Source organism: Neolamprologus brichardi, chromosome 13 (assembly GCF_056152115.1).
Source record: "Neolamprologus brichardi isolate AB-2024 chromosome 13, ASM5615211v1, whole genome shotgun sequence".
Classification (NCBI taxonomy): Eukaryota; Metazoa; Chordata; class Actinopteri; order Cichliformes; family Cichlidae; genus Neolamprologus; species Neolamprologus brichardi.
The window spans coordinates 26,311,640-26,336,702 of record NC_142116.1 but is presented as its reverse complement, the minus strand read 5'-3'; the positions used below and the strand labels follow the sequence as shown (position 1 = coordinate 26,336,702).

The 25,063-nt window shown below is 40.3% G+C and overlaps 1 protein-coding gene across 1 annotated transcript; it reads right to left on the bottom strand.

Moving 5' to 3' along the window:
- Positions 1-402: 402 nt before the first annotated feature.
- On the bottom strand, positions 403-19,164 carry socs5b (suppressor of cytokine signaling 5b). The gene is made up of 2 exons (XM_006799073.3): positions 18,736-19,164; positions 403-7,408 (listed from the first exon to the last, which is right to left on the bottom strand). Exon 2 carries the CDS (start codon positions 7,387-7,389, stop codon positions 5,698-5,700), a length of 1,692 nt encoding a protein of 563 aa, XP_006799136.2. The 5' UTR covers positions 7,390-7,408; positions 18,736-19,164; the 3' UTR covers positions 403-5,697.
- Positions 19,165-25,063: the final 5,899 nt, after the last annotated feature.

Genomic DNA, 25,063 nt, shown 5'->3' with positions numbered 1-25,063 from the left:
TTTGAGTCACACACAAAACAGAGATTTTGATTGGTTCCTGTGTAACAGACTGACATACCATCCATACCAAGAGGCCAGAACATAAAATGTAACTGGGTGAGATGTGAACTATGATTAACACGTCAGCCTATAAACTGCAGGGGCATCCACACAGAGTCTGCCTCGAATAAGTGAGTAATAAGGGAAAGTCTGAGGTCTCTGCATCCATGGATGGTGTCCTGTACGAGTGTACAATGTAGGATTTGGCAGGTGGGACAACACTAAGGATTGGTAGTTTTGAGTGGGGGAAAATAAGACAAACTAAACTGTAGTGAGCTGCAGTAAATCTACTTTTGGCTAATCCGGACGTGTAAGCTGGAATAATAAAGGGGGAAAAGAAATACATACACATTATATCATGGGCCAGTGTGGATTACACTTAACAGTTTTATTTGGAATATTAAGACAATGAAGCATAAGCCAAGCACCAAGAGTGACAGCTACAAGTGTCGCATCATACGGCTCTTAAAAATGAACAGGTTATACTGAAAAACAACTGTTTTTTTTCCTCTTTGAATGGTGATGCAGATACACAGAACAGACAGTGAAATGTGAACATGATTATGCCATTTACACGCTCCGAATTCTACCTGACAGCAGACGAAAGAAAGAAAAGGGTGAGGAAAAGCAGAAAAGAACAGAACGGCGATATTCGTCTGACGACAGTTTGGTCAGCCCCGCGGCAGCGGCTGTGGCCCCGGATTTAAAGGGCTTTCTGTGATTGGCCAAAACGAATAGGGCAGTCTGGGAACATCCCGGTGCTGCAGAGTGACAACCATTAGTTCCCATCACTGTCAAGTCCTGTTGCCTCGGCACCCACATCCACCCAGCAACCAATGTGCACATACAGCATTAAAGTGACAGAGGATTGCAACCATTGTTACACTACACTCCATTGCATATTAGGGAGCAGTAATAAGGAAAAATAATAATTCTTTCATACTTCTGTTTGCATAAAGCACTTAACCCAGCTTTCTAAAATATATATATATTTATATATGGGAACATGAAAAAATTAAATATCTCTTATTTATTTTTGTTTCTCTCTTTTTCCTCTAGGATCTGACACCATGAGTCGTACCGTGGTGGTGGTGGTGGTTTATATGTCCTACATCCAGGGGTATTGCTATTATTTTAAGGGACAGCTAAGGAGACAACCATCTCTCATCTAGAGCAGAGTTTGTGGTTTGCCTCCACACACAAGGCTCTCATAGTGCAGCCCAGTAGTGTCATACTAATGAAATGTTGAGCTTTTTTTGTGGTATTTTGTTTGGCTTAAGAACACAGAATATACACACACAGCTTTACCTTCCCTTTTTTGTGTGTGTGTGGGCTGGGTGTTGCACAGAAACGTGGCGCTGGCTAAATGTGGTCCATGTTTATACATCCCTGGCTTGGGGGGGAAGGGAGGGTGTGTGAATACCTGGGGTAGTGCATTTGTTAGAAGAAGTGTTGATAGTGTGTGCAAATCTGTGTATGCACCACTGAAGAATAAAATTTCTTTTCATCAGGCTATTACGTAAATCCATCATTCATACGTTGGTTTTTTTCTCACCTAAATCTACAGGTTATATGGCAAACGTGCTACGGTTAATGTCAGATATTTCCCATGGGGAAAACTGGGTTGAGAGGGTCCTGGGACTCTCCTTGCAATGGGCCTGCCTGAGAATAAGTGGGGAGGCGGGGGGAGAACTGGGGCAGAGAGGCGTTGTTCATAGGAGTCACTGTCGTCACCCCTCACATTCAACTCTGCCCGTCTCTCCACGGGAAACTCTCCCTGTGTGGCTCTGTCCGTAAGCTAACATACATCCACACACAAACGCACACAAACGCACCGAGTCTTCAGCGAGGCGGAGAAAACGACTCCCATCAACACACCCTACAACACCTGTGAAATATTTTAGGAGCACCGGCTCCCCCCACCCCTCGTAACACTCACCCAAGTCTCACCATCTTCAGCTAACACGCACGCGCACACGGTACGCTCCACAAGAATTTGGACAGTGGAACATTTTCAGTTGTTTTGGATCTTTAATTCGGCAAAATGGTATCAAAATTATGAAAACTATTCAAATTTCTCAGTAGGTTTTGGAGTAGTCAAATCCCTGCGGGGGTGTGGATAGTGCAATTCCTCTGTTTTGGATCAAAGCAGACAAACAGTGATCCTCAACATAAGAGTGAAAGCAATCACTCAGTTCAGCAGGGATTAGTTGCAAAAGACTGAATCTGTTGACCCTACTTGTAAATTTTGTTCTGAGAAGTCGACTAAAAGGTCAACAACTCCAACCACACACTTATCTGTTCCTCAGCTTGATTAAATCCAATATGCTGGACTAAAGACAGGGGGAAAAACACTAAACAAACATGTCACTGTCCCAACACTTGCGGGCTGCTCTGCATAAAACAAATACACAATTAAAGTGCTATTTATTTAGACAAATCCCTTGTCCTCTCTGTGAGCATGCTGTTGCAGCAACAGGAAGCCAGGACTCAGCAAGCCAGCTACATCTCCTCCCTCCCTCCTTATTGTTCACCTCAGCCTAAACAGGACACCATCGTCACAGTAATGTCAGCGATGTGGCTGGACGGCGAGGGAACAGTTTGTATATTATTATAATAATAAAGAAAAAGCAACACAGACTGGACCTTACAGCACCGTGACCATGGGCTCCAGAATGGCAACGCTGGCCTTTGATCTGTGTCTGCATATAGGATGCAGCACTTGTACTGTAGCAGCTGTGTGCTATTGCTAAGCTGCAGCGTGAGAGACAAGACACAGTGAGAAAGACGGTCTGACGTATGCGTAGTTTGGGGGTTTCATTTGTACAGTTCAGTGTGGAAGCTAAAATACCTCAAACATAGAAGTGCACATGCAAGAAAACGCCATGTCAGCCTTATTCCACTCTCAAGGGTCACGCCTGCCACTTCAGTTAACACCAGTGATTAACATACAAAGAGACCTGCAGTGCTGTTAGAGTACTACAACTTTTGAGTAAACAAGAAGTAAAACTTTGATCAGTTCACAAAATAGCCGAAAAAGCTAATACTGGTTGGTGAAGTCCTTTAACCAATCGTGTTACCACCTGCAGAAAAATCCTCATTGATAAATGAGGAAAACTGGACGACTGTTTAGCAGAGGAAAGGTATCTGGTAGCGAGTTGATGGTGTAGCTCTAAGTCTTACATAGTGTAGTAGGGAACTAGCCATTAATTGTTTGTAAAACCAAAATCTAAACTAGTTAAAGTCTAACACTACATAAGCTTTAAACTACTAGTTAATACATGTAGGTTTGTGCAAGAGCTTTGGTCACAGATGCAGATATAAGAAATAAATTATATATTTGTTCATGATTCATCCTTACTGATGGGAACTACATCTTTTAACAGCTGAGTGGGCTGACATGAGCAAACAAACAAAAACAGTTTGAGAACTCGAGAGAGTAGGCTCGGTGATCATGATCTCATCTGTATCTCAGTTTAAATATTTTAGTTTGAAACATTAATGTGAAGGATTACACCCTAATGAAACTACTCAGTCTCCACCCATCTCACCCTCCTTCAGTCATCTATACATTTTATTAAAATTTCAACTTATGTCAGTTATTTAAAAGCCAGTTATTGCATATTTACAACTACTCAGGAGACTGAACAAATACTTGTGCTGATGAACTGATTTTAATACTGATAGCTTAGTTAGATCATTCAACATGCTCACAGTAGAAAGTTAAGCTTAAAGCTCACTCATTACAGCTGTCTGACAAGCTGAGGATGAAAACAATATAGATGTGACAGGTTGGCTATCTAAACTGAAACATGCTACAGCAGCACAACTGACTCTGGACCCAACAATAAAGAACGGCTAATGCGCGCACAGAGTCGGAACAGATGTGGCTAATGCACACCGTTATTTCAATAATCTGCAAGAGCTTAATCAACATAGCACCACTAAAATGTTATCCATTATAAAATCTTTAATGTGCACAATAAATATTGAGCTTATTGCTCCTTCAACTCTTCATTATGACCATCTTCAGTTTTATTTGATGAGAGCCGAGTGGATCGTGCTGAGGCACCTCCCACTCTTGTTTGGAAAATAAAGTAACATATTACTGGACATGTATGAGGCACACAGGTTACGCTTAATAAGACATTATGGAAATGACAGGCTAGATAACTAAAATGAGGATATGCCCGCCTCTCAAGAGTTGAGGGTTCTCATCATTTAATACTGTAATTATGACAATGAACAGAGAGAGAAAGTAGCACTGCTGTCTAATCCTGGGAGTTGTTCTTTCCTATTTTAGAAGATTGTTGCTGAGCTTTTGAAATGCTCTTCATTCATCTATAACTATATGAAGTGTCTCATGACACAGCCCGATCTTGAACAAGGCTCGTTACTGCCTCACTACACTGTAAATCGACTTGCTTAAAGAGATAGTCTTTACACAGCTGCTCTCACTTCCTATGAAAAACATTTGTTAGGATTCTTTATTGTAACCAAAAGAACCCAGGCCTAGCTGCACTGATGTTTCAATTGTAATTACATATGTTGAATTCATGGATTGAGATTTATTTATATATTTGAATTTTTATTTATATATTGAATATACAGATATTGCTGATGCAACAAATGGATCGTGAGCTTAAGGAGGCACCTATAAAACGGAATAAAATATTAACCTCGATTTCAGGAAGAACTGAACTGGGTGCATGTGTCCACATGCCAAACTGCCTATGGTCAGTGAAGAAGTGAGAGGCTGCTTTCACAACTGCACCAATGACAAGATTTCCTCACAATCTGTCATGTTTTCAAAGCAATGCCACACAGGTGGAATAAAGCTGACAAGTTTAGCTTGCTTACTAAATGCCACACAGTCAACTGATTTATTAATCATCACTCACGATACTGCTCAAAGAGAAACTAATGTTCCTTTAGGACTTACGCATAATCCTTAGAAATCACTTGTTTTCCTTCATCTCTGGCTTCACTGATGCATGCAACAAGATGGCAAAGAATATGACTTATGTAGCTCTATCCATAGGACAAGCTCTGACTGCAGTATACCAAAATAGCACCTCCAGATCCCCTCTCAACCCACACACACACACACACACACACACACACACACACACACACACACACACACACACACACACACCTTCTCTTGTAAAGGTGCTCCACTAGGTGCTTTGACAAGCTAAGGAAGAAAAGTAAGAGCGCACAAAGTGAGCTGTACAACATAGCCATGTAAGCCTAAATAGCAATTTAGGATGAACGGGGGAGGCATGCAGGCAGGTCTACAGGCAGGGTGATGTTGTGGGATCAGGCAGACACTTAGCACAAAGCAGGAGAAAGGAAAAAAAAAAAGACACAAAGCACTGATATTTGTGTCTCCCCTCCCTGTCAAAACAACCTGTTCAACGCAAAAACATGTGCTTGCCAGACAGCATTATACTGAATATAATCATATGTACTTTTGTGATGTAAGTAATAACTAAAACAAAGTTTAGAATGAATCTTGTATAGCTTGTTACACTTAAACTCGATCCCCCACCGGTAAGAAAGCCATATCAGTATAGCTTCCATTTTGCTAATGAGGAATTTCTAAAGTCATGAATTCCTCCTGCAGCATGTCTAACAGGCAATGGAGAAGCCGCCCTATTTGACTTTGAGTGGCGGTTCCCTCTCCAGCCAGCGAACTCGTACTTTCTGTTTATAGTGATACTCCTTGAGGAAGTCCTGCAGGGCAGGAGGCAATGGCAGAGACCCTATACCATCGTAAGTGGTCCAGCGGCAGATGGCGGCCCGTGCCAGGTGCTGCAGGCCAAAGGGGAAAGTCCGATGAAGAGGCGCTGTAAGCAAAGGTTCGAAAAACATGCAGGCGCTGGGGTCTTTATAGTGCTCCAGCAGTCCTGTGACAGTGGAAGAGTGGAAAACGCAAGGATCATGAGCGTCAAAGCTGAAGTTGTGGTTCCACTGCTCGATGCGTGCGTGCAGGGAGCGATTGTAACGGCGGAAGCTAACAGAGAAGAGGTAGTCCTCCTGGGCTGAGTCACGCAGCAGGAAGGTGCCCTCGGGCCTCCCATCCAACAGCGCTTCTGCCTCGTAGCGGTCCATTACGCCCCAGTAACAGGGCAGACCTGTAATCTCTAAAAGATCTGGCACCAGACAATGGATGTAGTCTATCTGAGTATGAACCTTCCAGGGACCGGGTTGTTGTCGGCTAAGGTGACCATCCCCTGAAGCATGCCTCTGCTTGGGCCTCCTGGCCTGCAGACAAAGGGTGGTCGAATCCTCCTCAGAGTCACAGTCCTGGGATGACGCTGCAGCCCCCAACAACTGCCCACAGGCTCCTGATGATGCAGCAGCCAGAGCGCTCCCAGCCCCTGTGACCCGGCCTTCCCCAGAGGCCTCTCCCATGCCAGGAGCCATTTTTGGTCCCAGTTTGTAGAGAGAGGATCCTGGCACTGAGGCCTCCAGGGTGTGGATCTGTGCATTGGGTGGTGGGTCCACACCTTCCTCGATGCTGAGCCTGCGGCGCTCGCGCAGACGTTCTTCCTCATCCTCGGGAGAGGGGTGGGCTGGGTCAAAAGCATCCAGAAGGGCAGTAGAGGAATGCGGGCTGACTGGTGCTGTGTGCTGTTTGATCAAGTGCCATTTGTGAGCAAGGTCTGAGCCTGGTGGAAAGGGGCAGGTCTCCAACATGAGCTCAGTGAGGTGAATCTTACGTTTGGAGGTGACGGCGTTCTTAGAGGAACGTGAGCACCTGCGAGCAGGCAGGGGTAAGCACAACCCAACTGTATCACTTAGCCGCTGGCGCAGAGACCGACCATTCAGACTGCGTCCTACTGATACAGAGTCATTTGTCTCCTGGATAGAGCTGACCCCATAGCGCCTGTCCCTACGGTTCCCACTCCCGCGCAAGCGGCCAGACCGCCTATCTGCCTCCAAAGAGCTTTGGGTTTTGGTGGAGCATGAGTGTTTTTTCTTGCCCCCCCACGGGGCATGACGGGAGTAGGAGTCTCTACGAGCCAAGGGAACACCCCCGGACCCACCCCGCACATCTTCAGCGTCCTTGTCAATAGTTATCTCTACAATCTGAGGTATGTCCGACACACAATTATGATGACGGCGCCCTGCTGTTACCACTGGCACTGGTAGGAGGCTTCGTGACGGGCTGGAGGCTCCTGATGCCTGTGCCCCACCTGAGCTGCCTCCTTGACCGATGTCCACCACACAGTGGACAGTGTCTGTCTCAATCCTGCTTTCATGGGGTCCTGAACTGTTGTTGTGGAAGAGTGTCTGGCATCTGCTCTTCAGATTGCTCCACATGATGCCCACTTTCTTCATTAATAGGAGCCCCTGGGACCTGAATATAAAAGAAGACAAAGCTGATTAACTCACAGGTGAGAACATCCCAACAGCAGCAATGGTACCTACATTTAACACTGAGGTACAAGCTACACAAAGAATGCCCTACATTTAAATTCCCCAGACTAATGTGCATCTAGTAATTAGACATGGTGAGAGTATAACGGGGCCAGAGTGTCTGGGAGGTGGGTGAGCTTGAGCTGTTGGAACAGCAGAGTTACGAGTTGCCAGGCAGACATGCAGGGACACAAGGCCACAGCTATAAATGAACCTAGGATCTGCTCACAGCTGATCTGCTGGTATGTACTGTATTACAGAGCCAGTCTAGACCTGACCAAAAACCTTCCCTGTAACAGCAGCAGACAGGGCACATGTATATTCACATACACTCTCACATAAGTGGTTGATTTATCACTAGTAGAATTTGACAGGGATTTGGAGGTTCTAGCACTAGAGTGCATTCTAATAATCCAAATTTTACAGTGAGCAGAGTTACTATAGAGAAGCAGCCAAAGATGCCAAAGCCCTAAAGGAATTCATAACCATCTGCTTTCCTGTTTCTGATGAGTTTTTTGACATTGTGGCTTTGTTAGTGTCCACACAACTGGCAAAATAGTAAGATGCGTATACCAAAACAGTATCTTCAGCCAAACAGCTTAGCACTTCTTCACACTAGTTTAGGTTTAGATCCTGATGGTGCCGATATTAGCCATTTGCATATATACTGGTTTCCCAATTTATCACAGACAAATGAGAATTAAAGTAAAGAAGAGATGGGAGAAACACCCTTCGACCATGTTTGTGCCGCACAGTTCGTCCACTACAGAGCACTCTGCAACTTCACTATTAGCAACACATTTAATGCCACAAACAACAAATTCATAACTTATTGTGACGAGATTATTCCATTCCATTATCTCAGCAGGGATACATTTTAGGGAAATATGTTCATTATTTTTGTCTGAAAAAAAGGGGGGAAAAAACAAACAAACATTGTCCATGATTTTAAAATCGCTAAATATTGTATTGTTCTATAAAGAAAATCTAAATATATCTGCCAAGGGTCTTTGTTGCTAAAAGGAATTACAACAAATTCCCATTTCTGAAAATAATTTTAGTCCATCTTCAGTGAACTTTGAATGAAACGAGTGCAAGAAATTAGCACAGAAACCATATTGTACCACACTTAAAAGAACAGGCATTTAACGAGCTACTAACACAAAAGTCTTCTAGTCTCTCTGGAATCATCAAATCTAACTTCCTATCTTTTCTTTTGTTTTTGGTCGGTTAACTCAATCTTCTTCTGGGCTAAAACCTGTTACCCAACGATTATGAAACATCATGTCAACCAGCATGCAGAGTAAAGTTTACCTATAAATACTAACGAACACATCACAGTTCAACACTATCAGCTGTGACAGAAAATGTTACGCAAGGTAAGCAAACCACGCTGAGATTCAGCACATGACATTTGCTCAAGGCAGCTCACTACGTTTATCACAGACTTAGGACCCTGGCCCACTTATGGATTTGCTTTGTCAGAAAAAAGATGAGGACAGAACAATGAATCTCCTTTAACAGCCAATATTGGTTGCTATACCCCCCCTAAAACAAACTGCAACACTGGTGTAGCTTACAACCCAGCTGGCATTACCCAAAGAATTTGCAATAAACTTCAATATGTCCATTGTATTTCACAACCCAGTCCATGCAAAATACCTACCCGACAAAGGTTATAAATAGCCATGTAATGGTCTACATTTAATCTGCAAAAACAAAATGAACCTACAACTGGATGCCAGCTTCAAAGTGTGTACCTCTCTTGACACTGGCTCCATGAGATTCTAGACCAATCAGCTGGCTGATACATTTCTATCCTTGAGGCCATTCACCATTTTGTTGTAAATGCACTGTGCTTTCCCAGAACAAACAGTCTAGTTACTTGTGAAATATTTCACTCTACTGCTCAATTTTCCAATTTAAAGACCCAATTTGCACAATTGTTATTACCAAACAATCTCATGTGATTTAGACCCCCCCCCCCCCCCCCCTCTATGTTTTGTGCAGTTTATTGACATGGGATAAGCTTATTAAAACAAGAGCCTGAAGTTGCAGACTAAGTGCTAAAGAAGTTTTCTATTTTGCTAAAACAGCCTTCAAAATTCAAGCAGATGTCATCAAAATTTCCACAACGCAACTCCAAATTATTTGCAAGCAGAGGTTAACTTTTATACCACCACCTCATCTGTGCAGTGAATTGGCTATGATTATTGAAAATGGAAATAAAATAAAAGTAATTTTCTGCCATTTTTCCACAGGTAGTCAGTTCTTCCTCCTTCCAACAATGATCTGTACTAAGTATATATTAACTGGTACTAGGATAATGAAAAATGAAGCCAAAATTATGATGAATGACTGTGACATAGTAACCATGTATGAACAGACTTCAAAGCATGACAACTGACTACTATATGTTATAAAACTTCCAAAAAAAATGCCTAAAACTTCATCAATATTATATCAAACTAAAGACATTTCAATAAAAATAGCATACTAAATTAGAGGCTTGGGGAAACAGAAAACCAAAAATTATTTATAAAATGGATCAGGTTATTTAAAAAAACAACAACAAAAAAACGTTTAACAACAAACCTCTTAAAATGCTGTGAATTAGTCTATTAACACTGCAGCTTTTTGAAATGAGCGTTACTGTATAAACTCAGAAGAAAAGGCAACTTTAAAGAAGCAGGAGTCAAGATAAATATAATAAAGATGATGGACAAATATAAAACTGAAATATGATCATCACTAAAATCTAGTTACAACCATTTGGAATACACCATTTTTAAGAAGGTGAGGTGTAATAAGCTCAATCTTTACTTTTTCAGTCAAGTTTGTTTATCCAATTCTTTTTTGCCAAAATATTTTTAATGAACATTTTTGTGTTGATATTTTAACTATTAATAGCCAAAATAAAAATAAAATCACTAACACATAAAACCTGCACAATCACTACAAATAAAGGTTTGATTGATCCCAGACAGTCACGTGAGTCTGTTGTCGAGCTCTGTTTGTCATCTACAGACTTATTGTGTCTACATAAACTTGAATCAGTTTCAAAATCTGTTAACCGAGAAACATGACAACATGGGATGCCATTTTCTGCTTTGTTGTCAACATTCAGCTGCGAGATAGATTTGATTGCATTATATAGGCTGTTTTATTTTGCAACAGGATTGCTTTCATACAAAGTTTGATAGCAGTGCCCACCAGTGAACAGTGAAATACTCACTGTTAACACAGCAAAGGCAAATCCCAACTTGAGCATAACAGAGGTTTAGGTTTATATTTCGACTGGTCTGGCAGCAAGTTGTATACAGGACAACCTTTTTAAAATGTCCTTAATATATTTGGGTCATTTCCCATTTGTCATTTTCCCATTGTTATTTTCACCTGCCAACTACATGTCAAGCCTCGCAAAATTTCAAAATCTCTGGTAGCCCTTTGGGCAGGCATTCTTCAGTTTTTGGTAGCCCGAAATAAATTTTAGTAGCCCGAATAAAAAAGAAAGCTATTTTTTTTTAATGTTTTGTTTCCTTTACAATATTATACATTAAAGTATAATATTGTAACGGAAACAAAAATTAATCAAAAAAATTGTTAAAATACAAATCACAGCAACTGTATAAAAATTACAACCATCAACTCAAATACTTGGTTCAAATTGAACAGAAATTTCTATGAACTTGTAAGAACTGTGTAGAACATGAATCAGTCTGTGTCAGATCCTGAATCTGAAATTTCCACTGAAATCACAGGTAAGAGGCAAGTGGAACCAAGATCTAGACCATTTGCTTTTTGAAGTTTGCAAAGACTGCTAAATTTTGCCAATATAGTTCACTCTTTGCAATATAGCACGCTGTTCTAAACAGCTTTTTCAGGAGTTCTTGTTGTGCTTGGTTTATTTTTAGTATTTTTTTTGCAATTGCTGTTTGTTCTGGGAAAGATACTGCAGACTGGGCAATAATGCATTTCTGATGGGGTCTTTCTTAAAATGACTGGTCCCAGTAACAAAGGCGCTTGTCGACTCAGAAATCAAATGAAACTCACAACACACCCGGCAGACATTATGTTATTTAGCTTGTCATATTCCAGCCACAGAAATTCTTTTGTCCATGAAACCAAAAAACCTGCGCTTTCTTTTTGCCTCATAGTCTGATTTGTCATAACTTTTCCGTTTTGTGGTAAGCTTTTCTTTGGCTGCCCCTTCTTCACCCTGACCTGTCTTATTTGGCTGAGCAGAACTAAAATACCAGCGTAAATCCTGCTGCTTTAACACACGCACTTACAGAACGGTCAGCGATTCTTTGCGCACTCAACCTCTCACATGTCTAAGCTTGCAGCGAGAGATTTCACTTGTCGCGTTTGAATAGTAAGCCAATGAGTGATAAGACGATGTCAGAGGAATTGGTGCGCAATTAATCGTCACTCACCAATCAGTGCTGCCGCTCTCTACACACCGTTCGCGCGATCGCAAAATGAAAGTGAAAGCAAAAAGCAAGCGCAAATTCAAACGCGATTTCAATATGTCACATATTGACAGTGGCTCATCGATGCCAATGACATAATTACTCAGCTACATTTCCGAAAGAATGCAAAAGCATAGACATATATTTTCCTTCCTACGATAGCCCGACGGGCAGGGTTGAGTTAGATTTTGGTAGCCCGACTGGAAAAATTGCTAGCCCCGGGACGTCGGGCTAGCGATTTTGCGAGCCCTGCATGTGATACCAGCAATAAGGTACGGATTTAATATTCTTATTGGGATTTTTTTTGGAGTAACTTAACAATCAAATTATGAAAAAAAATTTGGGGGATTGGGAGCGACGGTCCAGATGATGACCATCCCAGACTGAACACACTCACCAGAAACAGTCAGCCTGCTAATAGTGACTTTGACTCATTAACCCAGGTCCATATTTTAGATGAAACAACTGATAATTTGAATAATTGTGGGTGTGCTACCAGCTCTACAGTCAAAAACTGCATTTCTTCATCTGAATGTGATGTACTTTCACTAAAGTTTCAACACACTGACTGTGTTTCCGCATTAAAAGACCGCTGCAACTGTGGCAACAACCAGTGTCAGCATCAACTCTGGCAAAGTTCAGCCACACTTTTGAGCATTTAATTTTCTGTGTGTGGGACAGAGCTGCCCCGTGTCCCGCCCCTTGCATGCAGGCTCCAAAAGAGAAAGAGAGAACTGTCTTCTAAATAGGGAACAGAAAAAAAATGCACCACAGATTTATGTTTTAATAACTAACAGAGGAGCACAGAAAGATAAGCCTCATGTACCAATAATAAACGTGTTTTTTGTGTTGTTTTGGGGTTTGGTTTTGTTGGGGTTTTTTTGCCTCCAGTAACAAAACCAAAACATTATGATAACTTCAGCTTATTGACACTACAGTCTTTTATAAGTTAGCCCTAGGGTCTGTTTAATACCTGGCTGCAGTACCCATCCCTACTTCATGCTCTGTAAGTGTCTGTACAACAGCGCTGATCACGTTTTCTACATGGTCTGCTCTGCTGGATGTCTGTATTCAGTGCGCTCAAGGGGTAGTGCCAGTAAGAAGAAAAAAAAGATTATTCTGCGGTCTAACTACCGCTGACTGGCGATGGAGTGATGAACTACACATCATTTCTAACGGCAACATACAAATGACATTGTCTAAACTGGTTAGAAATGTTTGTTTGAAGCTGGGTTTAAAGCCTCTCCTCTGCCCTAAACAATGAAGCCAATGTCTTTGCTGCAATAGTCTCAGAAAACTTCTCAGCAACTTTTCAGCGGTGCTGCTTGTGGCCACAACTACATTACAAAATTATTATTTTATGTATGTGAAACTGATTCTAATGCATCTTACTACGACAACAGTTTTCACAGGGTTTATGGTCATTACTCTCAAGCGCTGAAAACTAGATCATTCCTATTTGTTGCCGTAACAGTGACAGCAGTGGGGAAAACCCACCACTGTAAATAATGCCTTCACCGAGCCCACTGCAAAAACCAATTTATCAATTCTTGGCCACAGTTTTTCCCCTTTTTTTCCTGTGGTTATTGTCACCCCATCAGCACTTCTCAGAAAGAAAGCACTACAGACTTAAACTGCCCTATAACACAGCAAAATAATTGCCAACAGCAGTCAGTGAACTGCTTTCTAGTTTTGTGCACGTCATTGTAAGCGACAGCTTTTACTCTGCCGCTTGTAACAAGGCACATAAAAATTCCACTTTGTGCCAAATCTCCACATTGTATGGAAATCACAGAGATACACAAATATTATTGTGCCAAGTATGTGCATCTTATCTGAGCCAACAGTGCAGAGTAGATTAAATTAGCATATTGATCACTGAGTTACCAAGTCAAAAACATTTGACAGGGTTTGGCTTTTAAAAAAGACTTGGGTGCTCTTAGGGTATATTAAAGTTCAGTTTTTAGGTTTGAATTATTCACAGTAACAAAACACAGTTAATCTGTAACTGTCAGAACAGCAGAGGCTAAACCAAACTTGTGCATAACAGAGGTTTGAATTTATATCTGAACTATTATGGCAACATTTTATAGGTGAAAATGATGCCATTGCCTGTGTATCAGATATTCTTACTGCCATTTTTCACTGTTTTTACCAACAACAACAAAAAACCTGTCAGATTACTTGGATAATGAAATCAGATGTCACAACTCCAACTCCAAAGGTCAGTTCTTTCTTCAGCCACTAGTCTGCATAACCAAGCTTATGATGTTTCTGGGACCTCCTTTTTCCTTCACGTCAACAAGGTGCTGGAAACATTCCAGAGATTTCGGTCCATGTTGACGTGATTGCATCACACAGTCGATGCAGAATCATCACGTGCACATCATGGACGAACATCTCCCGTTCCACCACATCCCAAAGGTGCTCTACTGGACTGAGATCTGGCAACTGTGGCAGCCATTTCAGTGCAGTGAAGTCATTGTCATGTTCGAAGAACCACTTTCAGATGATCTGATCTTTGTGACATTGTGTGTTATCCTATTGAAAGGAGCAACGAGAAGATGTGTACACTGTGGTCTTAAACGCTTAGACACGCTGAGCAGCAACACTCATACAGGCTGTGCCATTTAAACCATGCCGAGCTGGAACTAAGGGGCCCCAAATATCCCCCCATTCCACTGCATCTGAAATGTTGATATAAAGCAAGATGGACCCATGCTTTCATGTTGTTTATGCCAAAATGTGACTCTGCCCTCCAAATGTCAGAGCAGAAATGGAAAAGCAACATTTTCCAGCCGTCTATTGTCCAATTTTGGTGAGTTTGTCAAAAAAAAGAAAAGAAAAAAAAAAAGAATGTAGCCCCAGTTCTCAGCTGACAAGAGTTGCTTAAACCATATTTCTTCCATATTCTGATGCACAGTTTGAACTTCACTAGGTTACCTTGACCATGCCTATGTCTAAACGCATCAACTCACTGCCATGTTACTAGCTGATTAAGATATTTGTGTTAGTAAGCCAATGGTGTCCCTAAAAAGCAGCCGATTAGCGTACATTCATAAGAGAGTAACGGCCAATCACAGCTGCTGTGCACAGCAACTAGGGCTGCCACAATTAGTCGACTAGTCACGATTACGTCGACGACTAATTTAATAGTCGACGTGTCGTTTGAAGCTTTGTAAGATCACAAAAGACGCAGGAATAAGTAGTAGGATTTAAGAGTGTAATAATGGACTGAAACAGAAGATGGCAGCACTGAATCTACAAGGATGCCAGCTGTTGTTAAACCCCGAAGAAGAAGAAGCTGTGTCCCAGAATTCATAGCGCGGCCCTGCTCAGTTTCCAACAATGGCGGCAGCTAGTTAGTTTTAATATTACTCTTATTATTCTTTCTGGGACACAAAATAAATGTTTAGCATATTTTCAGGTGAGAATGTAGCTGTGTAAACCTCAAATATCTGCTCAGTTTATTAAGACACCACATATTTTCAAAAGCGCTCCGACAATTTCGGAGACGTCTGTTACCCACCAGCTCGATAGCTAGCCGGGGGCAAGGCTCACGCAAATCGTTTTCAAACCCACCGCCGTCTTTCGCTACTCAGGTTAAACATGATAGATAAGTCATTTAGATAACTTAAAAATGTTATTGTTTGGCTTTTTTTTTGTATTTTATTTGTTCCTAAGTAAATCGGTTTGGCTGAGATTAAAGTTATAGTTTTTACACAGTTGAATAAACGTCAAGCAGACAGCTGATTATCAGAAGTGAGAGATGCTCGAGAATATACTCCGGTGTCCTGTTATATTTTAGATAGCAAGGAGTTTATTAAACTTCACCTAAACAATCTTCAGATTTCATTAAAATTCAATAAACTATCATCTTGTCTTTATTTTTAGTTAGCACATACCTTAAACACTTAAAGCTGTAAGCTAATGATAGTTATATAAGAGCAGATGCTGCTGGTGCAATAAGCTGTAGTTTTACATCCAATGGATGCATGATCTGATTAGTCGACTAATCGCAAAAATAATCTGTGACTAGTCAAATATCAAAATAATCGTTTGTGGCAGCCCTAATAGCAACACAGTTTTATAAACCAGTATAAGTTCATCCACTTTGTTATACGTTACACGTTATCAGATGACATACAGTGTAGCAAACAGTATAACAGACTTAAGTGGAACACGTTATGTATGTTCAAAGGGTTGTTTCTCAGGATTTGTAACAAGTTTAAAAACCTGTCTTGGTCAAATATTGCTCAAACATGTGGAAACCTGCAGCCTGCTTTAGACATTGAGACTAGCCTTTTATTGATGTAGCACAAAATCAGTATTAGTTATGTAAATCAGGATGTGCATTCTCCAGTGTAGTAGAGGGATACGTATCATTTTAAGAATTTCTAAACAGCTAATTCAACTTTTTAAAGCAGCAATATTATTGCAATCATACTATATTTATATGTCTTCAGGAATAGATATTAAAGCCATATTTGACTTTTCCCATTGTGGGACTAAACATCATAATAATGATCATGCTTATAAAAGTGCTTTATGTTTAAACTGCCAAATGTTGAAAGGCACTCCAAGATTTGTTCGAAGAGGTACATGGCTCAAAGTGAACTGTGTGTCCAGCCAATTCAATTTGAGAAAGCAAAACATGCAAACAACAGCCTCTCATTTGCCAAAGTTTTGTTTGAACACAACGGTTTTTCTGCTCACAACCTAAATTTGCCAGAAGTTTTCTTGATTCTGTAACTGTACTGTCAAAATGAACAAACCACTGAACTCCAAAGTAAAAGTGCATGCTCCCACCCTGCTGTGTGTCCTCCAAGTTGAACTGGAACTGTGAGGCTAATATTATATCAGTTACATCTCAAGAGCTTTTCCATCCCGGCTTGTGAGAGTTATTCTTTATCTTGCGAATCAGTTCAAAAAGCCCCAAAAACACAAACCATGCAATGTTCAAGTTTACAACAACTATGACTACATAGTCCCTGGCTTCCAAAAGCTATAACTATACAACTACTTCTCATGCACAAGTATGATTATATCATAAACTTGGCACCATATTCCAAATCTCCTTTGACAAACAGCTAAAAAGAAAAAACCAACAAAAAATAAAGAATACAAGTTTGCTGGTTAGTCTGACAGTTTTATGTCCACAGTGACACTAATTCAAACAATTACCCTAAGATACACAGAAGCACAATGCTCATGTGTTTCATGAAAACTGGCACCTATAACTGAAAATCTGCCAACTTGTACTTCAGTCTTATCTGTTCCTTGTTCTCATTAGTGTGGCTACTGTCATACCAGACATGCTGGCACTGACTGAACAACTGCAAACATACAATCACTAGCTTTCAGGTCAGTGCATTTAATTAACACAGAATAGCACAGACCACCGTATGTCCAAATACCCAATCCGTGTGATAGCAAATATTAAAGAACTTTTGTATATTTCTAATTGATAAAGAACAGACAACACACACAGGAGCATGTAGACATGCGTCTGCAATTAAAGCCAATTCAAGTGTGAGACAGTCCTCCTGAACCTTCTGACTTTTGCTGCTGTCAACAATGGCTGCACCAAGTGTGATCCAGTCCACAGCCATTTCAGCCGTCCTGAAACAGAACTAGGCTACTTCTCCTCTCCGACAACCCAACACACCCATTCTCCTGGGACCACACTGATCTAAGAGAGGTCTGGAGAGAAGACAAGATTAAGGGAGGATGCCTCCCCTGCTCAGACCAGACCAGAACAGAATTAATGAGTTATTTGTGGCTCCTCACATTATAGAAGATTTGTGGGACATGCCATGCAATAAGAAAAAATCAAAACGGATGAGATGATTGTTTCCCCCCATCGCTTAAAACGTGACAAACCGGACGCTGAAGAACTTCCCGGTTAAAATACACCTTTGAAGCAACATTTTCATCCATACTCAATAATGCACTACTTGAACTGAATCAACGCTTTCTCCACAGCAATTATTCGACACCCGTGTTCCTTTGTTAGTTGTTTGAGCTTAGTACATCGTTACAAACACATCATTTAATAAATATATACTTTTTTAATCTAAAAAGAAAATCTCAAATTACTAACAAAGACATATTCTTCCAAATCCGTTTAGATGCCATGCTAATTGCCTTAAGTTATACGATTACAAAAACAGTCTTCGTTTAAGTGCAATCTTGACAGGTCCGTTATAGTATCGTTGGCTACATTACAGATTCAGGTGCTATTAAAGTCAACAGAAATCCGACAATCGCGTTAAAACGTTATCATAGATGGTTCATAGATCTGGCTGGAAGGCCTCTCGGGTCCTGGAGGCCCCACATTTTCCCTGTCCCAGCCAAGTTAGCTCACTTGCTAACCCGCTAACGAACCACAGCCATCCCCCCGGACACCTCTAAATGTAACTATTGAAAACGTTTTACAGGCTCATAATTGCCGAGCTAGCTCGTGGACTGCAGTCATATAAATATAATGCTTAAAAAAGCAAATATTAGAGATTTTTGTCATTTAGTTGGCAAAAGATATAATCAAGTTACTGTCCAGGCTTGTGAACTGTCAAAAATGCTAATTGTTAGCATTCCCCAGAACGGGAATTTCTAGCGTTTTAGTTAGCTTTGGCTAACTAACTAGCTAGCGGAGTTAGCATTTTAGCTTGTTAAAAAAAAATCCACATTTTTTTTATAAGTTACACAGACGGTCCTGTGTACTATTAAATGAGCCAAGAAGACAAACGTGACAAGTTCGGCAAGTGCAGATTAGTTTCTAATTTTCATATCTTACCCGTGTGTCTCCTGAAAGCTCTATTCAACAGCTCTCTTTGTCTGCAAAAAATGGCTATTAAGAGAACTCAGGCATATATCCCCCTTGCGGACCACGGTGTCGGCTGAAACCACTGAAGGTACACGATTACTTGACGGTATCATACCGACTATTTAATTTATTAATGTAAAATGTATTTAAAAAACTAAATCGTGCGTTAAGCGCCGTGGAAGCCCGTTCTTCATTATGGTGGGGGTCTTCTTTTCTGCCGTGGTCGTTGCTGCTTCTAGCAACCAATATGACGGTAGTCTGAGCAGACACAGAGTCGGAGAGGCGGACTGTGCTCAACGTGAGGGATCCCGACTGACAAGGGCTCGGTCCAATGGAGCAAAGGGAAAAGGCGACCACTTCCGACGAAGCACGCGGATAGGGAATGCCCCGCGGCTCGCTCCTCGTGATGGGCATCAAGTGTCACCAATGAACGGAGAGAGGAGGATGGGGTTCTCTGCTGGGCTGCTACTTGGAAACGTGGAGAGGTGAAGTGATGCTGGTGGTATCCCGGGCAGGCCGGTCCACTGGCACATTGATATCAACGGGGTAAAAGACGGCCAACGAGCTTTCATTCACCTCGCAGCCTGTGGGGTGAATGAAACCACGGGATAACGGCAAACAGTTTAATTCCACAACAATTTTATTTTTAGAGTCATAAGTGAATAATGTAATCTAATAACTAGAATAATTAATTTAGCCTCACCAATAATCTTCTTATTCTGGTCATACCCAAGGCTGCTTTGCAAGGCAGGTCCCTCAAACTCCAGGGTGAAAATTCAAGGCATAACGTCTTACGTTTGTACTAATTTCAATTAAAATATGTTATGAAACCCCAAGACCCAATATAAACTGACATTTTGAAGGCTTTTAGATGCAGAATTTGTGATCCAAACTAAAATAATTTGCCCCCATCATCTGACCATAATCGAAGCTTGGTTACCACAATTAGACTTTAAAGCACACTACAAAGTAGCCTAATTCATCAGCGTGTGCGGCAAGCAAGAATACTTGTGGTGGAAATTTGCGTTAAATTACTTAAAGGACCTGTTACAGCCCACCTCCCATGACCCCGAGTGCTGTAGACCAGTGAGTACGTCTCATAACCTGTTCCAAAGAACAATTAAAAAGTCTCTGAGGAGAAATTACTCACTTGCACCCACACATGAGATCATCTCCTGGAGATGGATAATTCCTAAGCGCATGACACAAGCCGTAAGGGGAAGTGGAAGTTGTGTGAGTAATGTAGTAGTTCGCTGGAGCCGAGGGTTGTGAGTTCACGGAAATCACGAGCCGTCTGAGCACATTAGCTTTTACATCTCCGAGATACTGATCCAATTTGCGCTTATGAAAGGAAATGAAAGAGAATTGCATTAGCACTGATTCTTCAGCCAGGACTGATTCACACTGTTTTAGTCGACATGGACCTTCCCTAACAGGTCGCTGCTGCTGCAAGCAAGCCACACAGAAAGGATATGATAATAACTAACTACGGTGATTCAGCTTCTTATGAAGAAGAAAGGTGTGATAGTAGTGTATTACAGGTCCATGCGACCTCAGACCTGACATATTTCCATATTAGAGCTGACTATTTATGAGTAGCTGAAAAAGCAGGGGGTGAGGTTTATTCGTGAAATTAAAAGCGATGAAGTACTCACTGAGAGAATATAGTTAAATGCCATGATAAACTTTAATTTATTGCAGTAAGCTACTAAGCCATAACCGCTGACAGCTAATATTTGAAGCTGGGCAGTCACTCAGTACAGGAATAGATTTGGATATAGATCAGAGGTGATACCAAGTAGAGGTTTGGTGTTTGGGGACTCATGTTCTGTTTCTTTGTACAGTGATTAAGGGAAGCAGTTAAGGGTGATTTTGTGATGTCCGCAGATCGCATTTCGTGAAGTGGGGCTTGATTAAAATGTCAAAAGAAATAATCGGCCCCCAGCAAAGTTACTGCATGTTTGACTAGAGCTGGGTGAATCTATTGTTTGGACCAGTGAAACTGATACAGTAAGCATCAGTTTATTTAACCATGTCAGATGTCACTCATTGTCTGTTCAGAGAGATACACAGAATGCAGTGTTTTGTTAATGTAACTGTAACACATTTTATTGATCAAAGTTCAGGAGTTTTAGAAAATAAATAATGCATGTAATCATAACTAAACAAGCTCAGCGAAGAAATTCAAATTCAGCTCTGTCCTGAAAGCGTTGCATGGTTCTTTATATCCAGTGCTCGGGTATTAGTCATGCGGTGACAAAGGCAGGGTTGCCATCTTGTGGCAGCAGGATAGAAACAAAACAGTCCCTTTTTCCCAGATGTGCTGATTATATATGTAATGTACTTTTCAGACTTTTATAGTGCAATTTGCTGATCGGGTATCATTTTATGTAGGTCTCACACCAGTTTTCAGTGCTTTGCTGCAGCATTTCATATCAAACAGGTGTCAACTTTAAGGTGATCTTTAGGACTGTCAATTTAATTCCAGCAAAATTACAATAAAGACTAGATTAATAGGTTCTACGTGTTGTGACAACTCATTAATAAACTCTTTTAATTATGTTTTATTCATTTCACACAGCACTTCACAAAACCAAAGCCCTTTTTTCCTGCAGAATGAGACATGAAGAAAATAGAGGAAGTCTTTTGCCATGAAGCCTTTTACTGTGTTGTTTATCTCTTTAAAGTGGACCTCAAACAATAATTGAATACAGATTAGGTGCATTTCATGCTTGTAGAAATGGCACATATGGAGTGAGGAAGGTGGTAAAGGAAGAGTGAATATGTAATTGTTGAGAAAGGGCAACTCAACCATGCAGGGGAATAATGAAGCTCTGAGCTTTGTGGCTGTAAAGGGACCTCACCAGTCAGAGTAGCATTGTGTCTGTTAGTGCTGAGGGCCAGAGGGACGACAGTGGAGGAAGGTGCATGGCAGCAGACTGGAGCTTGGAAAACTCCAGGCTCCCAAAGAGTCCTGCTACACACATAATGTGCTGTGTATCTGCATTTGAAAGTTCTAATCAGAATTCAGTGTTTTATCAGTTTTTCCTCTCTACATGACAATGAGAATAAGCTGACTTTCTGCATCGTGACAGTCAGCACTAATGGTGCAGACGACGCACGGTCAAAAGTTATAAGTCTGTGACTAGCACATGTCAACACCAGCAGGTGAGGAGGTCTATTTGTTAGAGACCAAAATCATACCCAAGTCTTGCTTCTGAAAGAGGAGAAAAAACACATACCGCTTTCACGTTAATAGAAACAACATTTCCCTGAATGTAGCTTTACCCCAGGACTCTAACAGTATCCACACACCAGGTTGTGTTTTCTAGGCTTCTATAAATGTGTCCATGTGTGCTGAAGTAAATGAAATAATTTTTTTTTATTTTGAAGGATGATTTGTTCTCTTTAATATATCAAATATGTCTTGGAATTGGTGACTCCAGTAGATGTGTCAATCGTATTATACTTATATATATTACCATATATGGTCATAGGAAATTAGAGCAAGAGGAGATGAGGTTTTGTTTTTTTTATCGCAGGATGTGGGGGGGGGGGTGGGGGAACCCATACATTCACACTTATGGAGAATTTAGAGTATCCTGGAGAGAACCCACGCAAACACAGGGAGAACATGCAAAGTCCACACAGAAAGAACCGGGTTGATGGTGGAATTGAACTCTGGACCTTCTTACTGTGGGGCAACAGCACTCTCCAGTTTCATTGAATAACACATACCTGATTTTTTTTAACAGGTTTGGAGTACTTTTACAGTGGCGAGCATTAAGACTCATTTGACTTCAATTCCTTATGAAGTACTGTGGTGATAATTGTTTCAGTTGTGGTGATGAGGTTTACAGTGTTTTTGTGGCGAACTACAATGTAAATGTTTAGCTAACAGTGCTAAAGTTCAGTTTTTAATGGAACCAGCGCTCCTGTAAATGTGTGGTATACAAGGATTTGACAAAAACAAAATCTCTATGTGTTTACAGAAAAGCAAAGAAAATATTTTGTACAGTTATATTTGCTTTTTAAAAAATAAAGTAGGACTTTCAACATGTGATCTTTGTAGTTCATTTATTGTAACATTTTCTAAAATACACTAGCATAAAGTTACTTTAAACTAAAATTAAAGAGCTCTTGTTATGTTGATAGAGTATAATATTATATTATTATAAGTACTGCACACTCAAAGTAATATAACTGTCCCCTGTTTAAATCTAACAATACTTTTTTTATATTATTAAATGAACTCATCTTTGCAGTGTACAAGGATGCTGTAATTCTGCCAGTAAAGGAAACCCTGTGGCTTTTTGGTCAACATGCATGAAAGTGATACCAAGCATTAATAAAGAGTCTCAACTTCTGAGATGAAATGCTCCTCGATATTATGGGTCACATAAAAGGTGATTTATCCCCTTCAGAGCTATAATATGGAGATCTACACAGTTCTACTTAACAGTTTTGTAAAAAATAATTTCTTCAGTTGAAATCATGCTTTGGAAATTTTAAACTGCGTTAATGTGTACCGTCGAATTTTAGCCATATGTGCACAATAATGAGAGACATGCAAATAACTTAGACTGTAAAAAAGTGCTATGTTCGATTTCAGAGTGTTAAAAAACATTTCCGCCATATGTGCCTGAACTTTTTTCAATATAAAATAGTTTATATCACAGTGAAGGAACTCGTACAAAAATGAATAGAAATGTGTTGTTTGAAGTTTGCATTAATAAATTATTGAACATTGATTTTTTTAGCAGCATCATAAATGTTTATGAGGTAAATATGTTCCACTATGAGGTACTGTCATATACTGATACATTCAGTGATACTGTAAATTTCCACACTAAATAAACAGAGTAAAATTTTAAACTGTGTATGTAAAGTGAAGTTAATTGTTCCACAGAGAGGAACATATAGACTACACCCAGTGAGTGGCGCTCCTGCCCAAGAGATAAATCAATTCATCTTATAATCTCAAAAATAGATTTAAACATAAACAGATTCATTTCCTTTTTAAAGTTTCAAAATAAAAGACCCAAACTTTTTTGTGTATTTGTCACGCTTACATGTTTCAGATCAGCGAACTCATTTTAATATAATATAAAGAGCATAAATACCAATTGCAGTTTTAAAATCAGAATTTAATTAAGAGAAACTGGACTAAACTTTCCAAACAAAATATGTGATCAATCGGAGATAACTCCTGATTTAACAAGAGTTAAAACTTTAACAAGAGTAAAACTTGTACTCAGGTTACCTTTCTCCAATATTAAAGTCTGTTTGATGATCTCAGAGATGTAAGTGTGACAGTTATGCAAAATATAAGAAATCAGGAAGTGGGCAAATACATTTTCACAGCACTGTAAATCTTTAATGCATTAATGCTGTGTGTGTTTTTTAATATCTATTTCTCCTGACCTTCTTATCTAACCTGTTATGAACATAAGCATAGCAAAGGTTTATTTCACAAATGCATCCCACATCACATCTGGCCCACTCCAAGTTAAACCCCTAAGCAGACTTTTTAAGACAGTAAACACATTTATTGAGAAGAAAGAAGCATCAACGGGAGAATGCATCGGTGGCTGTGGCACTTATAGGTCCTGGATCCTGAGGGTGGACCTTCACACAACATAAGCAAGCAAAACTGTCCAGTAGATAGAAGGCTTGTTCACCCTGCAGTCGTCTCTGCTGCTCAAAAAGACAGTTACAACAACGCAGGCTGGGAGAGAGAGGAGGAGCACCTTTTACATTAAAGCTTTAATCAAACATTGTATCTGACTCTGAACGGAAAGTTAACAGCAAGTTGGCACCTTTGATTAAAATCTTTTTTTTTTCTTTTTAAAGATTTTAAAAAGCAAATGCATAAAAACAAGAAGCACTGGCATTTTTATGTCTGTCTTGCAAGAAAAGTTCAGTCCCGACCTCCAGTTGTTACATACCTATAAACATATTGGCTGGAGACCTTTGTTGCATACACTTTGTTTTGTGGAGGGGAATGGGTGGAGTAATTGCTCTAGATCCTAAAGTTTAATTATTATCTCCATTTCTATTTAAATTGTAATGCAATTCCAGGTTACAGATTCTTTACGAGATCGCTTAAATGACAGGGAGAGTCCATGGGTGCTGGTCAAAAATTCCTTAAATCTCTTCTGGCTTTCATTTCAGGACCTTATTGCCTAAAACACGATTTTTTTGATTCAGACTTTTTGAACGACTGTCTCCTGCACATGGGTTGTTCCAGCTATTCATATATCTAGCTAAGTCTAGATATATAAGCTAGTAAGCTAGT